The 18438-nt window shown below is 43.7% G+C and overlaps 1 protein-coding gene across 2 annotated transcripts in view; it reads left to right on the top strand.

The window, feature by feature from the left end:
* LOC121541692 (G-protein-signaling modulator 1-like) overlaps positions 1-18438 on the top strand; it is a 78099-nt gene that overhangs the window by 12053 nt on the left and 47608 nt on the right. For both annotated transcript variants that reach the window (XM_041850933.1, XM_041850932.1), the window contains exons 2-3: positions 17244-17465; positions 18183-18318. In XM_041850933.1, the coding sequence (XP_041706867.1) occupies positions 17244-17465; positions 18183-18318 (358 nt within the window). The remainder of the gene's footprint in view (positions 1-17243; positions 17466-18182; positions 18319-18438) is intronic.

Below are 18438 nucleotides of genomic sequence, written 5' to 3'. Positions count from 1 at the left end.
CCTGTTACGTGAACTGAAGTCTCGTTTTAATATAGGGAAAGTATTCCTTTTTTAAATGTATTTCAAAAGAAACATTGAACTTCTAATAGTCAAATAATAGTGTGAAAGCAGGTGAGCTGGTTCTACTCTTTTTGGCCATTTTGTGGTGTTTTGTGGTGGGAAACTGAGCGGGTCGAGCATAACACGTCAACCCTGTTACCCATAAATAGACAGGCTAGAAATGTTTTAACAATTGCATTTTTTTGTGAAGCTTACAGTGCCTTGCAAAAATATTCATCCCCCTTGGCGTTTTTTCTATTTTGTTGCATTACAACCTGTAATTTAAATGGATTTTTATTTGGATTTCATGTAATGCACATACACAAAATAGTCCAAATTGGTGAAGTGAAATGAAAAAAATAACTTGTTTCAAAAAATTCTAAAAAATAAATAACGGAAAAGTGGTGCGTGCATTTGTATTCACCCCCTTTGCTATGAAGCCCCTAAATAAGATCTGGTGCAACCAATTACCTTCAGAAGTCACACAATTAGTTAAATAAAGTCCACCTGTGTGCAGTCTGTGTCACATGATCTGTCACATGATCTCAGTATATATACAGTGGGAGAACAAGTATTTGATACACTGCCGATTTTGCAGGTTTTCCTACTTACAAAGCATGTAGAGGTCTGTAATTTTGATCATAGGTACACTTCAACTGTGAGAGACGGAATCTAAAACAACAATCCAGAAAATCACATTGTATGATTTTTAAGTAATTAATTTGCATTTTATTGCATGACATAAGTATTTGATCACCTACCAACCAGTAAGAATTCCGGCTCTCACAGGCCTGTTAGTTTTTCTTTAAGAAGCCCTCCTGTTCTCCATTCATTACCTGTATTAACTGCACCTGTTTGAACTCGTTACCTGTATAAAAGACACCTGTCCACACACTCAATCAAACAGACTCCAACCTCTCCACAATGGCCAAGACCAGAGAGCTGTGTAAGGACATCAGGGATAAAATTGTAGACCTGCTGGGATGGGCTACAGGACAATATAATATAAATAATATAAATAATAATAATATGCCATTTAGCAGACGCTTTTATCCAAAGCGACTTACAGTCATGCGTGCATACATTTATTTTATTTTATTTTTATTTTTATTTTTTGTGTATGGGTGGTCCCGGGGATCGAACCCACTACCTTGGCGTTACAAGCGCTGTGCTCTACCAGCTGAGCTACAGAGGACCACAATAGGCAAGCAGCTTGGTGAGAAGGCAACAACTGTTGGCGGAATTATTAGAAAATGGAAGAAGTTCAAGATGACGGTCAATCACCCTCAGTCTGGGGCTCCATGCAAGATCTCACCTCGTGGGGCATCAATGATCATGAGGAAGGTGAGGGATCAGCCCAGAACTACACGGCAGGACCTGGTCAATGACCTGAGGAGAGCTGGGACCACAGTCTCAAAGAAAACCATTAGTAGCACACTACGCCGTCAAGGATTAAAATCCTGCAGCGCACGCAAGGTCCCCCTGCTCAAGCCAGCGCATGTCCAGGCCCCTCTGAAGTTTGCCAATGACCATCTGGATGATCCAGAGGAGGAATGGGAGAAGGTCATGTGGTCTGATGAGACAAAAATAGAGCTTTTTGGTCTAAACTCCACTCGCCGTGTTTGGAGGAAGAAGGATGAATACAACCCCAAGAACACCATCCCAACCGTGAAGCATGGAGGTGGAAACATAATTCTTTGGGGATGCTTTTCTGCAAAGGGGACAGGACGACTGCACCGTATTGAGGGGAGGATGGATGGGGCCATGTATCACGAGATCTTGGCCAACAACCTCCTTCCCTCAGTAAGAGCATTGAAGATGGGTCGTGGCTGGGTCTTCCAGCATGACAACGACCCGAAACACACAGCCAGGGCAACTAAGGAGTGGCTCCATAAGAAGCATCTCAAGGTCCTGGAGTGGCCTAGCCAGTCTTCAGACCTGAACCCAATAGAAAATCTTTGGAGGTAGCTGAAAGTTCGTATTGCCCAGCGACAGCCCCGAAACCTGAAGGATCTGGAGAAGGTCTGTTTGGAGGAGTGGGCCAAAATCCCTGCTGCAGTGTGTGCAAACCTGGTCAAGACCTACAGGAAACGTATGATCTCTGTAATTGCAAACAAAGGTTTCTATACCAAATATTAAGTTCTGCTTTTCTGATGTATCAAATACTTATGTCATGCAATAAAATGCAAATGAATTACTTAAAAATCATACAATGTGATTTTCTGGATTTTTGTTTTAGATTCCGTCTTTCACAGTTGAAGTGAACCTATGATAAAAAAAATTACAGACCTCTACATGCTTTGTAAGTAGAAAAACCTGCAAAATCGGCAGTGTATCAAATACTTGTTGTCCCCACTGTTCACCTGTTCTGAAAGGCACCAGAGTCTGCAACACCACTAAGCAAGAGGCACCACCAAACTTAGATTCTAAGTTAGATTTTAAAAAAATATTCAGAAACATTGAACATCCCACGGAGCACCATTAAATCCATTATTAAAAAATTGAAAGAATATGGCACCACAACAAACCTGCCAAGAGAGGGCCGCCCAATCAGAGAGGCAACAGAGACCAAAGATAACCCTGAAGGAGCTGCAAAGCTCCACAGCGGAGATTGGAGTATCTGTCCATAGGACCACTTTTTAAGCTGTACACTCCACAGAGCTGGGCTTTACGGAAGAGTGGGCAGAAAAAAAGCCATTGCTTAAAGAAAAAAATAAGCAAACACGTTTGGTGTTCGCCAAAAGGCATGTGGGAGACTCCCCAAACATGTGGAAGAAGGTACTCTGGTCAGATGAGACTAAAATTGAGCTTTTTGGCCATCAAGGAAAACGCTAGGTCTGGCGCAAACCCAACACCTCTCATCACCCCGAGAACACCATCCCCACAGTGAAGCATGGTGGTGGCAGCATCATGCTGTGGGGATGTTTTTCATCGGCAGGGACTGGGAAACTGGTCAGAATTTGAAGGAATGATGGATGCCGCTAAATACAGGGAAATTCTTGAGGGAAAACCTGTTTCAGTCTTCCAGAGATTTGAGACTGGGACGGAGGTTCACCTTCCAGCAGGACAATGACCCTAAGCATACTGCTAAAGCAACACTCAAGTGGTTTAAGGGGAAACATTTAAATGTCTTGGAATGGCCTAGTCAAAGCCCAGACCTCAATACAATTGAGAATCTGTGGTATGACTTAAAGATTGCTGTACACCAGCGGAACCCATCCAACTTGAAGGAGCTGGAGCAGGAGCAGTTTTGACTTGAAGAATGGGCAAAAATCCCAGTGGCTAGATGTGTCAAGCTTATAGAGACATACCCCAAGAGACTTGCAGCTGTAATTGCTGCAAAAGGTGGCTCTACAAAGTATTGACTTTTAGGGGGGTGAATAGTTATGCACGCTCAAGGTTTCTTATTTTTTTTCTTGTTTGTTTCACAAAAATCTTCACAAAAATCTTCAAAGTGGTAGGCATGTTGTTTAAATCAAATGATACAAACTCGCAAAAAATCAATTTTAATTCCAGTTTGTAAGGCAACAGAATAGGAAAAATGCCTAGGGGGGTGAATACTTTCGCAAGCCACTGTATGTTCAATTTCCACTCCCTGTTGCACAAAACCAGCTTCCATTCCCCCTGTCACAAGTGGATTCACGGCTGATTCAAGATGAAATCGTCAAACCTGTTACGGTCAACCCTGTTACGGTCAACCCTGTTAATTTATTTGGCACTTAATAGGCCCTCGCTATACTTTTTTCAATAAAATGTTAGCTCTTGAAATGGGAAAACTTGTTTTTTATTAAGTTGAATTTGTGCTCTTAATGACAATGTAAAGATGTTTTTACATCGACTTCTCAAAAGGCACTGAATTGATGGAACAACCCTACTGCTTTGTGGCTCAGAGGCATGATGGTGTTTTATGACACATGCTGTGTGATTATTGTTTGTCTGGAAGGCTTCTAAATTCAGTGGTTTAAGCTAAACAGCTCTCCCCTTGCTTGTTTTTTTTTTCTCTCTCTCTGTTTGTGTGTGTTGTAATTTCCTTATCCTTAACTATAATATAAAGTAATTCATGAAGACAGCCAAGGTAAAAAAATAAAATGCTACAATAATAAAAACCCTCCCTTTCCAGACTAAACCATAATTCCACTACCCATTTTAGAACACCAAATCACAATATCTACAATAAGACCACATTACAGATTTTTCTACTGGGATATTATGGGGACTCAGCGTTGACTTTGTGTTACTATGCAGAGACCAACCGTCACTGAGGGAAAATATTATTATTCCTTTTAAAATACTATTTTTGGCCCTGAGTAACCATGGCTCCCCTTTTGATCCCACCAGAAACGAAATGTCCTTCTCTCTCTGGTGTACGTCTGGCATTTCTTTGGACCTCACTCCTGGAGAGGACTTTATATTATTGGACAGTTTCAGAGTTAATCTTTGGAGGTTTTTCCTGGCTCAGATTGGGTCTGCGTTCAGTAGCCAAACTGCGTGGAACGTTGCAGATAGAAATCCCATGAATAGATCTGATGTGATTCCTTGTTCTAACAGAGAGGTGTGTTTATTCTACATACCATGCTGTATCTCTATCTGAACGTAACAAAATGTTGCGTCCTGCTGAATACACCCCTGGCTCCTTCAGTAACCTTACAGTGCAAATGACAATTCGGATATCAAATGCCTGGGTAAATATTAAACTAAACCTTGCCTGTGTTATAATATTTTTGTTTTCTCCCTCGGAATCCTCCTAGTCCTAACTCATTTTATGATCTGTTCTTCTCTGGAAAACATAATTTATGTTTTTCCCCTGCACTGAATAAATGTTCAGGCCACACAGCAAAGCGCAAACACCGATATACAGTAACTACTGATATAGGGTTTAATGAGTGTCCTCCGTAGGTTTGTTTATAATGCCATTTGGCCGGGTATGAGAGCATCACATTTGTGATGCATTGTGGGTGAATGGTGACAGTCTGACTGATCTACAAATAATAATAAGTAGGTATTTTAGGATGCGAGGTGATTTGTAGATCAGTCAGTCTGCAGTCACTACCTGGTAAGACTACTCCCTGGTTGGCCTACTTGTTCGTAAGTCTCCAGGTTGTGTTTTCAGGGCTCTGACCTGTCTCTGACTCTGACTATACGGTTGGTCAGTAGCACAATCGTCTCAGCACTTTCAGCTAATTGTCCTTCTCTCTTTAATCACACTGGACTCCAATGCTAATGTGCCGTCATTTGAGATTAGGCTAACTACAAGCATGAAAGGCTGTGGTAATGCAGTGTAGGTTGCAGCTTATGATTTTAAAGAATGCAAACAAGACAAAACCAAACTCTTGCATCTTCACTGGTTACGTTTTTAAACAGTGTTCCAGTAAGGTGGTGGTGAAGGGATGTACAGAAATCTACCATTTTCACTAACCAAGACAAAATAAGAAATGTAGGGCTACAACAGTAGCTAACCAATGAAAAAGCTGAAGGATAAAAACATTGACAGGAACCTGAGTGGTGTACTACGAATCTAGCTAGATGTACTCTGTCTTTTCTGAAGTTAGCTATAGCTTCACATTCCAGCTCAGGCTTCATCCATATTACGAAGGTGGAAATTGCTTGTCCGCCTGCTGCTAACTCTAGCAGGCTTGTAACTGCGTGTGCATGTTAAACATGGCTAATCGAACGCCAAACTCTTTCATTGAGACAATACTGAACCATCAATCTATGGGCGAGTCAGTGCCACATTGTTATTTTTGCTGAAATCAACATGAAAGAAAAGTTATCTTGCAAATTCAGGAGGCTATGGTGTGAAATAGGCTATTAGAAGTGCCGTCTGTCTTTCTTTTATTAACTTACGTATCATTAATGCCGTCTTTGGTGTGCTTGTCAATGCAGGAGCACCTTTTTCCCCCACTCCTATAGATGAAATAATTGTTTAAAGTCATACAAAAGTTTTACTGTGCGTGAAGTCCTGTCATTACTAAATGTGTACTGTGATAGGTATTTTTTTTTACACAAAAAACATTTGATGAATGAAATATTTAAAGCTGCATTATGTAACTTTTTGGGCGACCCTACCAAATTCACATAGAAATGTTAGTTATTGATCTGTCATTCTCATTGAAAGCAAGTCTAAGAAGCGGTAGATGTGTTCTATGTGCACTTTTTCTATGCTTCCCGTTCTTAAGTTTTGTTTTTGTGTCTTTTACATTCGGTTTTGTACACCAGCTTCAAACAGCTGATAATACAATATTTTGGGTTATTGAAAAGATACTGTATAATTTCACAGCGGTTTAGATGGTACAATGATTCTCTATACTAAACATTGCTTGTTTTGTCACATAAACTAAAATTAGGCCAGCTATTAGACTTTTTGCAATCAGGAAATGGCCGAGCGATTTCTGCATATTGCACCTTTAATCAGTTGTCTTCCTCAAATGAAGGGGATGATGATGCAATCTTTGCGAGAGGGAGGGAATCTGATTTCATTGGTCATCAACTTGCGGCTCAGACACTTCATTCAGGCTAAGTGGAGTTAGCCTGCCCTGAAACAGGTTAGTTCTGAAGGATTCATTGCTGTAGAAATGTACCTGGCTAAAAGCTGTGAGACTTTCGTGTCACTGGTTATCCCAAGTTGAACTAAGAGTTGACCAAAGTTAGCTCGCTAACTCCTCAAACCAGATTCTTAGTACACCACTCAGACCTTTGAGAGGGAGCCTATCCTCTTATGGCTGGCTAGGCATAGCTATGAAGGTCAAACAATTGTCAGGTCAGTTTTAAGTGCACAAGGTTTCCCTCCCTCTGATTTTGACCACCAGCCATGAGAGCCCAAAGATCAAAGACAAGGCTCTGGGGTGTGGACATGGAGCTAATAGAGAGACACTGGCCTGGTAGAAACCCTAACCTAACCTACCCAGAAGCCAGTGCTGTGATCAAAACACTCAGCTCACTGCCCCTTTGTGATCACAAGACAGCAGGAGTGCTCAACTCCTAGACAATGGCCCAGCTGTCTGTGATGAATTGGTAATTAATTGATCTATTCCCGTCATTTGTTGGCTTAGGGGTCCACACAGTCTCAGGCCCTATGTCACAGTACACCAGAGGTTTTAAACCTGTTTGGAGTTTTCACTTATGTTTCTTCTTCTAAAAGGAACAAAATGATATATTTAAGTTTAATGTAGATTTCTCTCTCCTCCTCTTCAGACTATAGGAGCTATAGGGGCTAAATGATCCATCTAAGCTAAAACCTCTTAGCCCTCTTATCCTCCCCAATTCTAACCCAGTAACCCTTGGAGACCAACAGCCAGTTTGTCCTGTTTTCCCTTCCAGAGGCCTGTACTTCTCTCTATGTTTCTCTTTGCCAATCAAATGAGAACTGATTATATAACTCGGGCTCTTTACTCATCAAAAGCACCCTAATGCATGAAATAGAGCAGGCAAAAATATAATGCCAAATATTCCATATTTAATGGGATCAAAACCAATTGTGTACTGACTGCAATTTGTTTTGGATTTGTAAACCTGTGTTTATCTTTAGTGAAGATTGTATATAATGTAAGATATCAAGGGTAGGGGTGTGTGTTCGGGGAATGCAATCAAACTTTCTTCAAAGATATTCTTCCCCATGTCACCTCCCTGCTTTTACCCTTCTACCTCTGGGGCTGGTCAATGTGCCAGACCATGTGCTGTGGCCCTATTAGAATATATGTCAGGGTCAGCAGATAGCTGGATTAGACCAGACTGCCTGGATCGCTGTATGTCCTCCACAGAGGAGCTGCAGATCATTGGATTAAGGTTCGGATTAGATTCTCTCTCTCTCTCACTCACTCACTCACTCACTCACTGGGGCACCGGTTCTGCTGAGACGCTGGTGTCACACTGTTGTCACCCGCTGTCACCCAGGATCCTCGCTCCAAGACACTTCCCCTTCTCTCAGTGTGGCTCAGCAGAAATAGATAGACTACAGCACTCAGTCACTCAGTGCTGGTTGAGAGATGGACTGTACAATATTACCTAGGCAGGACAACACAATACAGTCATTTACTGACTCACCTGTTAACCTGCCTCTTACAGTGCTTCTGTAGAATTGTGGAGTTTTGCTTTTGTGGATATCCATAGAAGACATCTGTGGTGTTGAAAGGAGTAACATTGTTTCTTTGTTAGGAGTTTGTGGATTCTAATTTGAAGGTGTTTTTGGGATCCTTGTCATTGTTCGGATCGCTTCAGAGGTTCATCATAAGTACTTTGGGCAGCATTTGGGGACACCTGAGCAACAGATGTTGTGCTTGGCTTTAAAGCGTGCATAGTATCTCCAATGGGTTTCTGTCCAAGTGGTCTGGCTGCACTGTTGCTGACATTGGCGTATTTGACTACTGGAATAATCAATTGAATCTGACGTGGCTGTTGGACATCTGCTTGCATATTGACTTATCGGGGACACACAAAGCCCCCCCATCTCAAAACTGGTTGTGTGTGTGTATGCGTGTCCTGGTTGGAGCAGAGTATTGCTATGTTTTTGCACCTGGATTCTCTAGCAGAACTCTGGAGTATAACATTAGCATATGTGAAATGTTGCATTCACGTTCACCTCCACACCCTAAAGTTTGACCTTACGCCACATATCCCTGAGGCTAAGGAGTGCCTTTCAGTGCCTTAAGTTGACCTGGTACCCCATGTCGTCTGACTCTTGCCATCTCACCGGGGCCCAGAGAGCTGTGTGCAGGCTGGTCCACCGGGGCCCCAGACCGCGGGCCCTGCTGAGGCCCATAAGGCTGGAGCTGGGGGTGTATGTGGATAAGACCTGCACTAAACAGAAACACAGGTATTGGTGGAAGTCCTGCCGACAGCAGGCTCAGACGTAGCACTTAATTTCACTGTACTATTATGCTATTTGCTCAAGATATCGCGTAGATGCTGACTGCTACTGTATAGGTTGGCTACTTATTTCAAGTCATTCCATTTCCAACCTATTTGGGACAAATCAGTGTCAGGTGGTGCATAAGTCATACGTCTTACAGTACTTAACAAGTTATTTATGCCAATGAATCCCTTGGAAATTGATGAAAATAGTAATTTTTGTGTATTAATACCATGTAATTTGTAAGTAAATACCAGTGAAGTAGTGTACTGTCAAATAAATAGCTACTAATCATATTTACCTCTAGATTAAACTGTGGGGCTAATCTACACTCAACTCTAGAGTGAGCTGGCTGAAGAACCAGTGTCGTATCTTTTGCGTTTTTAACGATAACATAACAGAATCCACATTGGTATTTCATTTAATTTGCTTTCATCGTACTGTAGCAATGATTCTCAGATGACTGTGGGGAAGGTCTTGGAATAGACTCAGGAATGAGGCTTGCTGAGCGATTATGCCAGATTTCTGTGGAATGGATTTCAGACCACGGGTACTAAAAGAATGAAGTAGAACTCATTTTCCTTGAAAACAAATGTCTGTCACAGTGCTGTACAATCACATCAGGCTTCAGGCATCGTTGAAAAGGCAGTGGGAGTAAGATATTTAACTTTACAAATATTTTGGATAGTTTTGTATGGCAAAAACTGTTATGCAAAGTTCAGAAAGAGGGTAGGCATGCATATTATTATGTAACAATGGTAACATAACTAAGGCATTCTGGAGAGTGAGAGGGAATGGAGTGACTGTGTACCTCAGAGCCTTGTGACTTGGCTCTACAGCAGTTATTTCTGGCATATACTGTATATGGCATGTATACTGTAATTCTAAAGAGAATATAGTTATTATGTTGACTAAACCCAGACTCTTGATAATTGTAGTCTTGGGCTATATGTTGGAGGCCCTACAGTATGCTGAATAATATTTAGCTTTGACAACATTGACAAAAAGCCTGTGTTTGATTGGGCAAGGAAATCTGTAAATGACTCCAAGGAGCATGTTCATTGGTCATGAGGTTTTGTGTGTAGTGATATGAATTCAGTCTCCTTCCTTATTGTCAGTGTGGAGATGAGGTGTTTCCCATTGTTTCACTCTAATGACCCCCACTGCAGCCTTTAAGACCTGCATCACTTCAACACTAGCCTGGTTAAACCAGACTGAACTAGAATGTGTGGGCTGGACAGCTCTGGGAGGCTGAGACCCTCATTCTCAATGCAGGGAAGGAAAGATGTGTCAGTTATCTTTACCATATCAACTGGACTTTAAATAGTAGCATTATGGAAAGATAGAGATGAGATAGAGGAGCTGAAAGGACAATGTCTCCAAGGTGCTCATGTCAGAGTGACGGTGATTCTTCTGACACTCTTGCCATGGTAACTGCACATGCATTCAGACACTGTTGCCATGGAGACAAAAACCACGTTTCCATCTACAGTTTTTATGCGAGTAAAGTCACACCGGGAAAAAAAATCATGACAGCTGTGATGGAAACAGGTAGTTTCGGTACAATTTTATAAATGCCGACAGATGATTTGTTCGTTCGACATGGTGGGATCTTTTTGTGTTATTACTAGGGCTGTCAAATGATTAAAATTTTTAATCAAATTAATCAGAATTTTCAGTGGATTAATCATGATTAATCACTATTTGCAATTACACCTGAATCCTAACCATTTTTTTTCTGAAATGCATACGATGTCCCACTCACGTGCAACAGACAGGAACTGTTCTTTACAAGCCTCCGCAAAATGACGCTCCTCAGTTTTTAATATAGTCAGCGCAAAAGACTTCAGTTCCCACGTGTCACTGATTAAATGTGCAGTTACTCCGAGGTAATTGTTGTTACTCACTGATGTCCAATGGTCTCCTGTCAGGGCGATATGATTTACTTGAGCCAAGACCTCTTTCCTTTTCGTTTTCATAGAGCTCGTGGATTTTCTTCATAACTGTGGCTCTTGACGGTGGCTTATAGAATGAGTCTTGAGACGCCACTTGCAAAACATCAAGGAAACCTGAGTCTTCTACAATGCTAATGGGTCTACAATCCTTTGCAATCCATTTTGCTATTGTGTTGGTCAAATTATCTGAGGTTGATTTTGTTAATTGCCTGCAAACATTCAGCGTGGTCTGGCGCAAACCACTTGCTGAATCTGACGGCCCAGCAAACGCATGTTTGGCGTTGACATGGTACTTCAAGCTTGAACAGCTCCGGTGAAATTGAAACTCCTTCTTACAAATCTTGCAAATAACCTTGTACTTGTTAACTGTACCATCATCATTCTTTTTATATTTGTATCCGTCAATAGGCTCACCTTGCTCCATCTCGCCTCTAGCTCCCAACCACTTTCCTGACCTGAATAATTTGTCACACTGCGCATGCGTGAAATGCGTTAAAAAAATTGACGTAATTAACAGCAAACAACTAATTAACGTCGTTAACGCGCTATTTTTGACAGCCCTAGTTATTACATTTAATTATGTGGGAAATGGTGGTGGAAACACCTACACTACCGGTCAAAAGTTTTAGAACACCTACTCATTCAAGGGTTTTTCTTAATTTTTTAAATTTTCTACATTGTTGAATAATAGTGAAGACATCAAAACTATAAAATAACACATATGGAATCATGTAGTAACCAAAAAAGTGTTAAACAAATCAAAATATATTTTATATTTGAGATTCTTCAAATAGCCACCCTTTGCCTTGATGACAGCTTTGCAGACTCTTGGCATGCTCTCAACCAGCTTCATGAGGTTGTCACCTGGAATGCATTTCAATAAATAGCTGTGCCTTTTTAAAAGTTGATTTGTGGAATTTCTTTCCTTAATGCGTTTGAGCCAATCAGTTGTGTTGTGACAAGGTGGTGGGGGGGTATACAGAAGATAGCCCTATTTGGGAAAAGACCAAGTCCATATTATGGCAAGAACAGCTCAAATAAGCAAAGAGAAACGACAGTCCATCATTACTTTAAGACATGAAGGTCAGTCAATACGGAACATTTCAAGAACTTTGAAAGTTTCTTCAAGTGCAGTCGCAAAAACCATCAAGCGCTATGATGAAACTGGCTCTCATGAGGACCGCCACAGGAATGGAAGACCCAGAGTTACCTCTGCTGCGGAGGATAAGTTAGAGTTACCAGCTTCAGAAATTGCAGCCCAAATAAATGCTTGACAGAGTTCAAGTAACAGACACATCTCAACATCAACTGTTCAGAAGAGACTGTGTGAATCAGGCCTTCATGGTCGAATTGCTGCAAAGAAACCACTACTAAAGGACACCAATAATAAGAAGAGACTTGCTTGGGCCAAGAGACACGAGCAATGGACATTGGACAGGTGGAAATGTGTCCTTTGGTCTCGAGTCCAAATTGGAGATTTTTGGTTCCAACCGCCGTGTCTTTGTGAGACATGGTGTGGGTGAACGGATGATCTCCGCATGTGTATTTCCCACCGTAAAGCATGGAGGAGGAGGTATTATGGTGTGGGGGTGCTTTGCTGGTGACACTGTCTGTGATTTATTTAGAATTCAAGGCACACTTAACCAGCATGGCTACCACAGCATTCTACAGCGATACACCATCCCATCTGGTTTGGGTTTAGTGGGACTATCATTTGTTTTTCAGCAGGACAATGACCCAACACACCTCCAGGCTGTGTAAGGGCTATTTTACCAAGAAGGAGAGTGGTTGGAGTGATGCATCAGATGACCTGACCTCCACAATCCCCCGACCTCAACCAAATTGAGATGGTTTGGGATGAGTTGGACTGCAGAGTGAAGGAAAAGCAGCCAACAAGTGCTCAGCATATTGTGACGTCACGAGAGGCTACACAGCTTTCAGCGGGATTGCTCAAGTAGTGCAAGGAGACAAGGTTCAAACAAAACAAGGATTTTATTATAGGTCTTGGGAAATTAACGAAAATATAACAAAATTCTGTTCTCTTGTGGCTCTTTAAGGGTTAACAGTTCAGGGATGTCTCTTCCACATCCAAAATCATAATTCTCACTCGCTCAGATAACCTTTCCCCAGCCTTACTGTAGTCCACGTTGCAGCTAGTGGCCAACCCAGCAAAAAGTCCTTCCAAATGTCTCTCACGTATTTCCACAGGTGCATATATCCAAAGGTGAGTATTTTCCCAAAGGTAAGTATCTCCAAATCCTTATATTCCCCATGGAAGTGGACGTGCAGCACTCTTGTCCTCCAGAGAGCCCAGGTTGGAGACTGTGTCTCTTCACCCCCCACACACTCCCTCAGTGTGTCTCTTCCCTTCCCAAACCTTCAGCTCATCAGCTCCTCATTTGTTTCAGCTGCGTGGGAAGATTGGCCATAGAGGGGTGGAGTTCCCGACCATACCAGCAGATGGAGCCATAGCTGTCTGGGTTTGCAGCCACCTCAGGGGGATGTAACGTCCCTCCAGGACACAGCCTCTCGTGACATCACACATCCCCCTCTCGGGACCGACGTCCTCGTCGGGTAAAGGCAGCGAAGAAGGCATCACGCCGGGAGAGGGCGTCCGCATTGCCGTGGTGCTTGCCAGACTGCTCTCTCTTCAACTCCTCCAACTCTAGGACCAGGGACTCAGCCTCCTGTTGTCTCTCCTTGAGTTTCTTACTGAACGCATCAGCCTTGGTTTTAGCAGAGTTTAGCTTCTGTTGAGCAGCTTTCAGTTCCTTCTCTCTCTCTGCCTCCGCATTCTTCATCTTGTTCTCCAACACCTTGTACTTCTCCTCTGCCTTCTTCTGGACCTCCTTACTACTGCGCAGGGTCTCCTCACACTCCTCGATGGTCCTGCGCAGCCTCTCCAGCTCCCCCTGTTGCTTATGGAAGGAGCTCTGTTGGAGTTTAGCCTGGAGGATATCTAACTCTTCTGTCTTCATGTCTAACTGTTGCTTTAACAAACGATACCTCTCAGCGGTCCCCTTCAGACCAGACAGTTCTTTGTCCAGATTCTGTAGCTCCGTCTCTGTGTCGGTCTGGGCACCTGCCATCCCTATCAGAGCCCGGGCGGGAGTGAGTAATTCGGAGGATTGCACCGGAGCCTTCCCAGGATGAGTCTTGCCTCTCCGTTTCCGAGGTACTCGGGTTATCCTCTCCTGAGACTCTCTCCAGAGTGGGTAAAAGGCTGGGCAGTCTCGTCCAATTAGGACAGGGACGGGGAGGGAATCAACCACCCCGCCGTCGTGTGTATGGTTCCCCGTGTGCTGGTCATTGTAAGTTCAGTAATGGGGTATTCTCTGGTGTCCCCATGGACACAGGAAACTGGGAGGACTTTCCCCGGGGTCAGACACGTTGGGCCCACCAAATCCTTACGCACCAGGGTGGCCCGGCTACCAGAATCCAGTAAGGCCTCCACATCATGGTGATTCACAGTTACCGGGCAGGTGGGGGGTCGATCTGGGCCGCCATCTACGACTCCCAAGAGCGAGGCAAAACGGTGTGTGGGTGCTGAGCTGGAGGACTCCGCAGTGGGCATAGGTTCATCGGCTGGTTTCCCACACTGCCAGGAGATATGTCCCATCTCCCCACACCGGTAACACTGTCGAGTTTCCCCCTCCTGGTGTACTCTTCTTGGACCCGCCTGGTTTCTGGCTCCCCCTGGAGCCGGGATAAGTCCGGACGTGGCTGGGTTCGAGACCTTGGGGTCCTTTGGACGGGTTCTTCCCATTTGTGGTGGGGCCGCCCTCCTGGGGTCTTTTCGGGAAGCATTCAGCATCTCCGCTGTGGCCTGGTACTTTTCCACAGCTTCCACGGTCAGATCAGCCGTGGTCAAGGCCTGTTGACTGATGACCCGTTTTGCCTCATAAGGCAGGGGCGCGTAGGTAACGATCCACCACAACGGCCTCCACCACCGCCGCTGCTGTATTCCTCTGCGGATCCAGCCATTTCCTTGCGATTCGGACAAGTTCATGCATCTGCGCCCGAGGAGGTTGGTCTGGTTGGAAGGTCCAGCTGTGAAAGCGCTGGGCCATACCAAACTTTGTGAGTCCATCTCTGCTGAGGATCTCAGACTTCAGGGCATCATAGTCAGTAACCTGGTCAGGGCCCAGGTCCCGGACAGCATTCAGCGATTCCCCGGTTAGAAAGGGGGCTAACAGACCAACCCACTGTTGCTTGGGCCAGGCTTCCCTAGTGGCCGTGGCCTCAAATGCATGCAGGTATGCCTCAATGTCATCGGTAGCTCCCATCTTAGATATAAAGTCACTTGCCTTTATTGGGCGGGTATTTTGGACCACCCTCTGTCTCTGCAACTGCAATTCCTCTGCCTTCAGAAGGTTGGCTTTCTTTTGCTCCTCCAAGAGAGCCACGTTTGCTTGCATCTGGGCTTGCTGGCCAGCAACAAGGGCTTTCAATATGTCCTCCATTTCAGTCGGCGGGGAGCCTACGGCCAACTTGGAAAACTGGGTGATCAAACCTTCGGTATCCTCCTCTGACAGGCACTATTAACGCTTGAGCGTGCCCGTATTCTCCACCATCTGTGACGTCACGAGAGGCTACACAGCTTTCAGCGGGATTGCTCAAGTAGTGCAAGGAGACAAGGTTCAAACAAAACAAGGATTTTATTATAGGTCTTGGGAAATTAACGAAAATATAACAAAATTCTGTTCTCTTGTGGCTCTTTAAGGGTTAACAGTTCAGGGATGTCTCTTCCACATCCAAAATCATAATTCTCACTCGCTCAGATAACTTTTCCCCAGCCTTACTGTAGTCCACGTTGCAGCTAGTGGCCAACCCAGCAAAAAGTCCTTCCAAATGTCTCTCACGTATTTCCACAGGTGCATATATCCAAAGGTGAGTATTTTCCCAAAGGTAAGTATCTCCAAATCCTTATATTCCCCATGGAAGTGGACGTGCAGCACTCTTGTCCTCCAGAGAGCCCAGGTTGGAGACTGTGTCTCTTCACCCCCCACACACTCCCTCAGTGTGTCTCTTCCCTTCCCAAACCTTCAGCTCATCAGCTCCTCATTTGTTTCAGCTGCGTGGGAAGATTGGCCATAGAGGGGTGGAGTTCCCGACCATACCAGCAGATGGAGCCATAGCTGTCTGGGTTTGCAGCCACCTCAGGGGGATGTAACGTCCCTCCAGGACACAGCCTCTCGTGACATCACAATATGTAGGAACTCCTTCAAGACTGTTGGAAAAGCATTCCAGGTGAAGCGGGCGGAGGCGGCAGGTAGCTTAGTGGTTAAGAGCGTTGTGCCAGTAACCAAAAGGTTGCTGGTTCTAATCCCCGAGCCGACTAGGTGAAAAATCTGTCTGTGCCCTTGAGCAAGGCACTTAACCCTAATTGCTCCTGTAAGTCGCTCTGGATAAGAGCGTCTGCTAAATGACTAAAATGTACATGTAAATGAAGCTGGTTGAGAGAATGCCAAGAGTCTGCGAAGCTGTCATCAAGGCAAAGGGTAGCTATTTGAATATTTTATGATTTGTTTAGCACTTTTTTGGTTACTACATGATTCCATATGTGTTATTTCATAGTTTTGATGTCTTCACTATTATTCTACAACATAGAAAATAGTAAAAAGAAAGAAAAACCCTTGAATGAGTAGGTGTTCTAAAGCTTTTGACCGGTAGTGTATATGCGCAAATATTGATATAATAACCATAATATCATAACCATAAAAAGTAAACTTGGAGTCACGCGATTATAAAATGTGTGGTCCTCCCACTATGACTAGGGAAACTATGCAGTTTATTAAGTTATGATGAACTTCACAGGGTGGTGAAAGTGCACAGAGATCTTGATGCTCCTTTCCAAGACATATCAAGGGTCTTATTCTGGTGACATGATGATCAATGCTTGACTGCCGTTTAACAAATAAAAATATTCTTGCTCTTATCCATAATAATCTCATCATGTAGATAAGCCTACCCTCACAGCCTACCCGCACTGTATTTGCTAGCTGTTGGCTAGAGCGCAACCACCAAGACCAGAGTAGTCACAAAAACGTTTGTGTTAAATAGCAAATGTGCCAAAACTATTAGTAGAGTTGAAAATGCGATGGAAACACATTGAACTTTAGATTTGTATTCAGTACATGAAAATGTACATTTTGTGTGCACTACGTCATCACACACTGACTTTTATCCTCAACAAGTCTGTTTGGTGGAAACACACCATTGGTGGGAAATTGCACCGTTTTCTTTATACGGATTTTAGAATGTTTGCATGAAAATCTGTCGCCAATTGGATGGAAACCTAGCTATTGTGACAGAGTTTTCGGACACAATTGCCATGGTAACGTCAGAGGGACACTGATGTTATTTCTCTCTTTCTCTGTCCATCTGTGTATGTGTGTATTCAGGATGGAGGCTTCATGTCTGGAATTGGCCCTGGAGGGAGAGAGGCTGTGTAAGGCGGGGGACTTTAAAGGGGGGACAGCGTTTTTCGAGGCGGCTGTGCAGGTGGGAACAGAAGACCTGAAGACCCTCAGTGCCATCTACAGCCAGCTGGGCAACGCCTACTTCTACCTGAAGGAATACGGCAAGGCCCTGGAGTACCACAGACACGACCTCACTCTGGCCAGGTGAGGCCACGGAATACCAGGCAACATCATGTCTGATCATGGATTCAAATTGTAGTTGAAGGATTTCAACATGTTTAAAAGATAAATTGTATAGACTGCAATGAATGTGTATTTAATTTATACTGAAGTCATTCATAAAGCATAAGAGAGTAAACAGTTATCATTCATTATGGGTTGGATACTGTACAGAGTTGCCCTGCTAGATAAATATGAGAGTTTGATATTGTTAATTTTGATGAGGGACCCCCTTGGTATTTAGCTCAGATGGCTAAGCCTGTCTCCTGTGGAGAGGGGTGCAGTTGGTAGCCTGGCAGGGAGGCGATTACAAAGCCAGGGGGCTGCTGCCTTGATACATTACAATAACAGCAGGACAACTGGAACCCTGTCCTAAGAAGGAAGGTACCTGTCAGACAGTTAGATAATCAAATCAATAAAGCTCTAAGTAATATAACAATATATATATGCCATTTAGCAGATGCCTTTATCCAAAAGCAACTTACAGTCATGCGTGCATAAATGTTTCGCATGGGTGGTCCCAGGGGTAATCGAACCCACAATCTTGACGTTGCAAGCGCCATGCTCCTCTAACTGTGTTTTTGTACTGACAATGACAGCAATGGATTTGGCAAGACAGCAATAACGGATCTGGAACACAGGCTATGATTGATTATAACTTGAAAACCATGACTGATAATGAGATATGGTCTCTATTCTCAGGACAATAGGGGACAGGATAGGGGAAGGGAAAGCCAGCGGTAACCTTGGAAACACGCTGAAGGTTTTAGGGCGCTTCGACGAGGCGGCAGTGTGCTGTCAGAGACACCTGGACATCTCTCAAGAGCAAGGGGACAAGGTAGCGTACACACACACACACTCAAACACACACACACCGGCATCACATTGGATTGGAGGATTGCATCTGTTTAGTACCTTTCATCAGATTTTGAGGAGCGGCTTGTTGTATTGAAAATAA

This window comes from Coregonus clupeaformis, chromosome 27 (assembly GCF_020615455.1).
Source record: "Coregonus clupeaformis isolate EN_2021a chromosome 27, ASM2061545v1, whole genome shotgun sequence".
In the NCBI taxonomy this organism is placed as follows: domain Eukaryota; kingdom Metazoa; phylum Chordata; class Actinopteri; order Salmoniformes; family Salmonidae; genus Coregonus; species Coregonus clupeaformis.
This window is presented reverse-complemented; position numbering and strand designations above follow the sequence as displayed.